This window comes from Salvelinus alpinus, chromosome 6, assembly GCF_045679555.1.
Source record: "Salvelinus alpinus chromosome 6, SLU_Salpinus.1, whole genome shotgun sequence".
In the NCBI taxonomy this organism is placed as follows: Eukaryota; Metazoa; Chordata; class Actinopteri; order Salmoniformes; family Salmonidae; genus Salvelinus; species Salvelinus alpinus.
The window spans coordinates 7,971,918-7,980,833 of record NC_092091.1 but is presented as its reverse complement, the minus strand read 5'-3'; the positions used below and the strand labels follow the sequence as shown (position 1 = coordinate 7,980,833).

General features: G+C 41.5%; 1 protein-coding gene across 1 annotated transcript in view; it reads left to right on the top strand.

Moving 5' to 3' along the window:
* LOC139577963 (mucin-2-like) overlaps positions 1 to 8,916 on the top strand; it is a 30,997-nt gene continuing 22,081 nt past the window's right edge. Inside the window, exons 1-10 of the mRNA XM_071405084.1 lie at positions 1 to 27; positions 418 to 722; positions 1,238 to 1,352; positions 1,634 to 1,724; positions 2,154 to 2,293; positions 3,224 to 3,440; positions 3,657 to 3,782; positions 6,087 to 6,201; positions 6,484 to 6,634; positions 6,758 to 6,871. Of these exons, the coding sequence (XP_071261185.1) occupies positions 1 to 27; positions 418 to 722; positions 1,238 to 1,352; positions 1,634 to 1,724; positions 2,154 to 2,293; positions 3,224 to 3,440; positions 3,657 to 3,782; positions 6,087 to 6,201; positions 6,484 to 6,634; positions 6,758 to 6,871 (1,401 nt within the window). The remainder of the gene's footprint in view (positions 28 to 417; positions 723 to 1,237; positions 1,353 to 1,633; positions 1,725 to 2,153; positions 2,294 to 3,223; positions 3,441 to 3,656; positions 3,783 to 6,086; positions 6,202 to 6,483; positions 6,635 to 6,757; positions 6,872 to 8,916) is intronic.

The window sequence follows — 8,916 nt, the reverse complement described above, 5'->3', positions numbered from 1 at the left end:
ATGGGGTGGACAACTCTGTGGTTGTGTGTTCTCGCTCTGCCACTAACGAGCGCCGTCCAGGTGAAAGCCAAGAAAGGTAAGACGATACAGGATCATTTTGGAAATAGCAGTGATTTATTTTGATCTATGCAGCCAAAGACAAACAGTCAAACATAGAAATAGATACTGTATAGAGATGGCGTTAGATTAAGTTCCATCTATTTCGAGGCAAATATCAGTCAGGAACAGACACATTTTGTTATTATGAACAATTTTGCTTGGAGCTAATCTGAGTGCAGTCTGTCTAAGAGTGTCATATTTTTTAATATCTTGATTCACAATCCACTACAATTGGATATTTTGAAATAAATGCTGCATTATTTACAATTTACAGCAAAGTTATAAATTGTGTCTCTTTCTGATTCCATAAATTCAAAGTGGGTAACTTTTTCTGTTTTCGTCTCCTCAGCTCGCCAGTCCAACCATGTGAACAGCATCTGCAGCACCTGGGGCAGAGAGCACTTCAAGACCTTCGATGGAGACGTGTACCAGTTCCCAGGGACGTGTGAATACAACCTGGCCTCCGACTGCCACTCTGAGTCCTATCAGGAGTTCTCTGTGCACCTGAAGAGGAACGAGGCTACTGAGACCGAGGGGAACCCTACGGTCAAACACGTAGTGGTCACTATCAACGACCTGGTCTTCCATCTGACCAAGACTCAGGTCGCGGTCAATGGAGAAATGTACGTTTTCCACAAAAGTTTTATGTTATGTGTCCTCTAATTCATCAGGGATGTTACACTGAGATTTACATCCTCTTTCAAGCGAGCCATGGAAAAATCTATTAGACTGTCATAAATAAATAAATAAAGTATTGATATACTGTATCTATCTATCTATCTATCTATCTATCTATCTATCTATCTATCTATCTATCTATCTATCTATCTATCTATCTATCTATCTATCTATCTATCTATCTATCTATCTATCTATCTATCTATCTATCTATCTATCTATCTATCTATCTATCTATCTATATATATAAATATACCATTTCCTCTCTGCAAAAAGTAATGGATTTATATTATGCTGTTACCTATTCCCATCTGAGACAGTACTCTGACATATTTCCAGGGATTCCATTTTGAATTCAAAGGATTTAACTGTATTTTGTGTCTCTTTGTTGTTAATTGACACATTGGTACATTTCTATGTGATCTCTATTATTAATTATGTTCTTCATCCTTATTCCCAGTGTAACTCTGCCATACTACAATGGAGGAGTCCAACTGGAGAGGAATGCAGTTTACACCAAACTCTACTCCAAGGTTGGCCTGGTTGTCATGTGGAATGGAGAAGATGCCGTCGTGGTAAGCTTTAATAAGAATCAAAACATTACTTAGAAGAATGCATACAGAAGTGTATTTATTTATTTGCTTTGTAAGAATCAATAAGTTCATTGAAATTGACTGCTGTCATTAAACAGTGAACAGTGTAAAACGAACCCGTGCACATACACAGATACCACGTGTGTGACTGTGTGAGAGTTGAAGTCTTGTATCTCATCTCAATATCTGCTCTGCTGCTCGTGGCAACGGCGTTTCTCTGAGTCTACCTTAGAGAATAGTTGACCCATCACTGTTTGCGTTAGGTGGAGCTGGACACGGAGTATACCAACCGTACCTGTGGTCTCTGTGGAGACTTCAATGGCCTTCCAGTCCACAGTGAATTTATTCATAATGGTGAGCATGTCTAAGAATTATTAGCTTTACAATTCATGAGGATTATAACATGTATAGTCATTTATAACACACTTATAATCATTTATATTAATATGTACAAGTATTTCTAATGGCTTATTCCTGTAAGGTTTTAAGGTGTTAAGTGTAATCAATATTTTCCAAGTGGCTAATATTATCATTTATTACATGTATAGTCAGTTATAACGAATTTCTAAGCATTTATCTAAATATATATAATGACTTATTTAGTTGTTATTATTAACATGCTATTTATTTATATATTCTAAGTGACTGTTATATATTCTTATATCTAGTAGCATCAGTGTAATTTCACATAGGTTGTAAGTTCATTAATATACATTTATACACATTTATATGCGTTTCTAATCACTTATCGATGAAGGATGACATCGTGTTATTTCCGTGCAGGTCGTAAAGTGAGCCCCATTGAGTTTGGAAACAGGCAGAAGGTCCACAGGCCCAACGAGGACTGTGAAGACCCCTATGAAGAGGAAGAGGAAGATGAACCTGCAGACGTTCAGCCTAAAGAGGACACATGCAAGGAGTTTGTAAGTTCTACCTCCAGTCTGTTCAGCCTGACAAATAGACTACAGTATTTCCATGTACTTCACTTCATTCTATTGATTTATTTGACTGCCATATGGATCGAATAAAGTTCAAATATGGCATAATATTATTCGTATTGCAACTTACAACCTCCTCCTCCTTCTCTTCCCCCTCTTCCTCCTTAATTAACCTCTTATGCGTCCTCTCCTCTGCCTCCTCCTCTCCCACTCCTTCTCTCTCACTCCTCTTCTCCCTCCACCTCCTTTCCACCTCTACCTCCTCCTCCTCCACCTCCTCTCCCACTCCTTCTCTCCCTCCACCTCCTCCACTTCTCCCTCCACCACCTCCGCTCCCTCTTCCTCCTCTCCCTCCTCTTCCACCTCTAACTCCTCCTCCTCTTCCTCCTCTACCACTCCTCCTCCTCCCCCTTCTCCTTCTCTCCCTCCTCTTCCACCTCTACCTCCTCCTCCTTCTCTTCCTTCTCTCCCACTCCTCCTCCTCCCCCTTCTCTCCCTCCACTTCCTCCGCCTCTCTCGTCCTCCTCTTCCTCTCCTCCTCCTTCTCTCCCTCCACTTCCTCCTCCATCTCCTTCCCTTCTTCCACCTCCTCCTCCTCACCCTCCTCCACCCCCTCCTCCTCTCCCTCCTCATTCACCTATACCTTCCCCTCATTCACCTCCTCCTCCTCTTCCTCCTCCTCCTCCTCTTCCTCCTCCTCCTCCTCATTCATCTATACCTTCTCCTCATTCACCTCCTCCTCCTCCTTCCCCTCCTCCTTCTCTCCCTCAACTTCCTCCTCTTCTCCCTCCACTTCCTCCTCCTCCACCTCTTCCTCCTCCTCCTCTTCCTCCTCCTCTCCCTCCTCATTCACCTATACCTTCTCCTCCTCTCCCTCCTCCTCCTCCTCCTCTTCCTCCTCCTCCTCCTCCTCAGCATGCCCAGTGTGACCAGCTCCTGCGCTCGGCGTTGTGGAGCTCCTGTGGAGCGGTCGTGAACCCTGAGCCCTACATCCAGGCCTGTGTTCAGGACCTGTGTGGCTGCAGCAACACTTCTGATAGCTTCTGTGTCTGCAGCACCCTGGCAGAGTACTCCAGACAGTGCTCCCACGCCGGGGGACAGCCACCCCACTGGAGAACAACAACCTTCTGTGGTAATGGGACATCTCAATAACTGTCTGGGTGTTCAGGAAAACATTTACTGGATTACAGTAGAGTTGTAGATCAAAAAGTCACATGCAAAAAAACAACTCTTTATTGTCCATAGTCAGCTTCAGATCACACAAATGTCTAAAAATATAAATAAATATATATACATATTTAAATATAATAATAAAATGCACTATAATTGATTTTCTTTGTTTTCTTAGAGAAGCAGTGTCCGTTCAACATGGGTTATCTGGAGAGTGGCTCTCCCTGCATGGATACCTGTACCCACTCAGACACCAGCTCCCTGTGTGAAGAACACCTGATGGACGGCTGCTTCTGCCCTCACGGTCAGCCTTTAACCACAACACACCTCAATGTATCAGTATAACAGTGGTGATAGAGAACTACAACACACCTCAATGTATCAGTATAACAGTGATGATAGAGAACTACAACACACCTCAATGTATCAGTATAACAGTGGTGATAGACAACTACAACACACCTCAATGTATCAGTATAACAGTGATGATAGAGAACTACAACACACCTCAATGTATCAGTATAACAGTGATGATAGAGAACTACAACTCACCTCAATGTATCAGTATAGCAGTGATGATAGAGAACTACAACACACCTCAATGTATCAGTATAACAGTGATGATAGAGAACTACAACACACCTCAATGTATCAGTATAACAGTGATGATAGAGAACTACAACACACCTCAATGTATCAGTATAACAGTGATGATAGAGAACTACAACTCACCTCAATGTATCAGTATAACAGTGATGATAGAGAACTACAACACACCTCAATGTATCAGTATAACAGTGATGATAGAGAACTACAACTCACCTCAATGTATCAGTATAACAGTGATGATAGAGAACTACAACACACCTCAATGTATCAGTATAACAGTGATGATAGAGAACTACAACACACCTCAATGTATCAGTATAACAGTGATGATAGAGAACTACAACACACCTCAATGTATCAGTATAACAGTGGTGATAGAGAACTACAACACACCTCAATGTATCAGTAGAACAGTGATGATAGAGAACTACAACTCACCTCAATGTATCAGTATAACAGTGATGATAGAGAACTACAACACACCTCAATGTATCAGTAGAACAGTGATGATAGAGAACTACAACACACCTCAATGTATCAGTATAACAGTGATGATAGAGAACTACAACACACCTCAATGTATCAGTAGAACAGTGATGATAGAGAACTACAACACACCTCAATGTATCAGTATAACAGTGATGATAGAGAACTACAACACACCTCAATGTATCAATATAACAGTGATGATAGAGAACTACAACACACCTCAATGTATCAGTATAACAGTGATGATAGAGAACTACAACACACCTCAATGTATCAGTATAACAGTGATGATAGAGAACTACAACACACCTCAATGTATCAGTATAACAGTGATGATACAGAACTACAACACACCTCAATGTATCAGTATAACAGTGATGATAGAGAACTACAACACACCTCAATGTATCAGTATAACAGTGATGATAGAGAACTACAACACACCTCAATGTATCAGTATAACAGTGATGATAGAGAACTACAACACACCTCAATGTATCAGTATAACAGTGATGATAGAGAACTACAACACACCTCAATGTATCAGTATAACAGTGATGATAGAGAACTACAACTCACCTCAATGTATCAGTATAACAGTGATGATAGAGAACTACAACACACCTCAATGTATCAGTATAACAGTGATGATAGAGAACTACAACACACCTCAATGTATGAGTATAACAGTGATAATAGAGAACTACAACACACCTCAATGTATCAGTATAACAGTGATGATAGAGAACTACAACTCACCTCAATGTATCAGTATAACAGTGATGATCTTATATATTTAGTCATAATACACATTTGGTTTACATTTAGTAATAATACATATAATTTATAAAGTGTATTTGTACAGATTTTGTTATTATACAGTTCGTTCCATTATACCACAAATAACATTAGACTAACTCACTGTATCTCATTCTGTGACGTTAGTAACACGTTGTCTGTTTTCACCACTCTGTAGGGACTGTGGTGACGTTCATGACACGTTGTCTGTTTTCACCACTCTGTAGGGACTGTGGTGACGTTCACGACACGTTGTCTGTTTTCACCACTCTGTAGGGACTGTGGTGACGTTCACGACACGTTGTCTGTTTTCACCACTCTGTAGGGACTGTGGTGACGTTCATGACATGTTGTCTGTTTTCACCACTCTGTAGGGACTGTGGTGACGTTCACGACACGTTGTCTGTTTTCACCACTCTGTAGGGACTGTGGTGACGTTCACGACACGTTGTCTGTTTTCACCACTCTGTAGGGACTGTGGTGACGTTCACGACATGTTGTCTGTTTTCACCACTCTGTAGGGACTGTGGTGACGTTCACGACACGTTGTATGTTTTCACCACTCTGTAGGGACCGTGGTGACGTTCGTGACATGTTGTCTGTTTTCACCACTGTAGGGCCTGTGGTGATATTCATGACATGTCTGTTTTCACCACTCTGTAGGGACTGTGGTGACTTTCGTGACATGTTGTCTGTTTTCACCACTCTGTAGGGACTGTGTTTGATGACATCTCAAAGCGGGGGTGTGTCACTCAGGACCAGTGTCAGTGCAAACACGACAAAGTTTACAACTCTGGAGAAGTATTCAGACAGGACCGTGAGGAATGGTGAGTCAAAGGTTTAGACTTAAAGTGCTCAATGTAAAGCACTGTACAGTTAAAATAACAAGTTAAGTTCAGACAGAAGTCTTAACAGAGGGTTCATGTATCTGGTTTATCCTGTAAATGACTTCATAATTTGTTCTGTGTCTGTGATTCAGTGTCTGTCACCATGATCCTTGGTCCTGTAAATTATTTCATCATTTCTTTTGTGTCTGTGATTCAGTGTCTGTCACCATGATCCTTGGTCCTGTAAATGACTTCATAATTTGTTCTGTGTCTGTGATTCAGTGTCTGTCACCATGGTCAGTGGTCCTGTAAAAGTCTGCCCAGCCCTGGTACATGTGCAGTTGAGGAGGGTTCACACGTGACGACCTTCGATGGGAAAGCATTCACCTTCCATGGGGACTGCTACTACCCCTTAGCCAAGGTGGAAAGCAAGGTAACTGACAATTACACTATACTTTTATGAAGAGACAATCTAGATGATAAGTGGATGACATTTTATGTCACAACATTTTCTCATCAATTCTTTTGTTTTTTTTGTTTCCCTTCTCTGTTTCAGGATGAAGCCAGTCCAAAGTTCACTGTGCTGGTCCAGCTGGTTCCCTGTATAAGACAGAAGTTTGACACTTGCCTCAAGAGTGTTGTGGTCTTGTTAAACAATGATAGAAACAACGTGAGTATTACCTTCATTAAAAGATGGAGATTTGACATATACACTTGAACATACACACATGTATATTATACACTATCTCTGTGTATTTACAGTCAGGTACAAATTAAAAGGCATCCTTGATAAAGATGAGCAAGAAAGACTATTTAATGAAGCTCTTTTGGCCACACACACCAGGGGTGGGTTTGGTGTCAAATAGAAGAATCATATGCAAAACAGAGCTCGATACCTGCTGTATAAAATGGTGGTGGATCTTTGATCTATGGGGCTGTTATGCTTCCACTGGTCTGTATGGAGGAATGGTCTAAGATACTTCCCAATGTGTTCTCCAATCTCCTAAAACATTCTAGAGAAAGGCTCAGTGTTGTTATCCTCGCAGGGTGAGGTATTGAAAAATAATGAACACAGGGGTGCCAATCATTTTGGATCTGACTGTATAAGTACTTATATGTACAGTGAGGGAAAAAAGTATTTGATCCCCTGCTGATTTTGTACGTTTGCCCACTGACAAAGAAATTATCAGTCTATAATTTTAATGGTAGGTTTATTTGAACAGTGAGAGACAGAATAACAACAAAAATATCCAGAAAAATGCATGTCAAAAATGTTATAAATTGATTTGCATTTTAATGAGGGAAATAAGTATTTGACCCCTTCTCAATCAAAAAGATTTCTGGCTCCCAGGTGTCTTTCATACAGGTAACGAACGGAGATTAGGAGCACACTCTTAAAGGGAGTGCTCCTAATCTCAGTTTCTTACCTGTATAAAAGATACCTGTCCACAGAAGCAATCAATCAATCAGATTCCAAACTCTCCACCATGGCCAAGACCAAAGAGCTCTCCAAGGATGTCAGGGACAAGATTGTAGACCTACACAAGGCTGGAATGGGCTACAAGACCATCGCCAAGCAGCTTGGTGAGAAGGTGACAACAGTTTCTGTGATTATTCGCAAATGGAAGAAACACAAAAGAACTGTCAATCTCCCTCAGCCTGGGGCTCCATGCAAGATCTCACCTCGTGGAGTTGCAATGATCATGAGAACGGTGAGGAATCAGCCCAGAACTACACAGGAGGATCTTGTCAATGATCTCAAGGCAGCTGGGACCATAGTCATCAAGAAAACAATTGGTAACACACTATGCCGTGAAGGACTGAAATCCTGCAGCGCCCGCAAGGTCCCCCTGCTCAAGAAAGCACATATACATGCCCGTCTGAAGTTTGCCAATGAACATCTGAATGATTCAGAGGACAACTGGGTGAACGTGTTGTGGTCAGATGAGACCAAAATGGAGTTCTTTGGCATCAACCCAACTTGCCGTGTTTGGAGGAGGAGGAATGCTGCCTATGACCCCAAGAAACCATCCCCACCGTCAAACATGGAGGTGGAAACATTATGCTTTGGGGGTGTTTTTCTGCTAAAGGGACAGGACAACTTCACCGCATCAAAGGGACGATGGACGGGGCCATGTACCGTCAAATCTTGGGTGAAAACCTCCTTCCCTCAGCCAGGGTATTGAAAATGGGTCGTGGATGGGTATTCCAGCATGACAATGACCCAAAACACACGGCCAAGGCAACAAAGGAGTGGCTCAAGAAGAAGCACATTAAGGTCCTGGAGTGGCCTAGCCAGTCTCCAGACCTTAATCCCATAGAAAATCTGTGGAGGGAGCTGAAGGTTCGAGTTGCCAAACGTCAGCCTCGAAACCTTAATGACTTGAAGAAGATCTGCAAAGAGGAGTGGGACAAAATCCCTCCTGAGATGTGTGCAAACCTGGTGGCCAACTACAAGAAACGTCTGACCTCTGTGATTGCCAACAAGGGTTTTGCCACCAAGTACTAAGTCATGTTTTGCAGAGGGGTCAAATACTTATTTCCCTCATTAAAATGCAAATCAATTCATAACATTTTTGACATGCGTTTTTCTGGATTTTTTTGTTGATATTCTGTCTCTCACTGTTCAAATAAACCTACCATTAAAATTATAGACTGATCATTTCTTTGTCAGTGGGCAAACGTACAAAATCAGCAGGGGATCAAATACTTTTT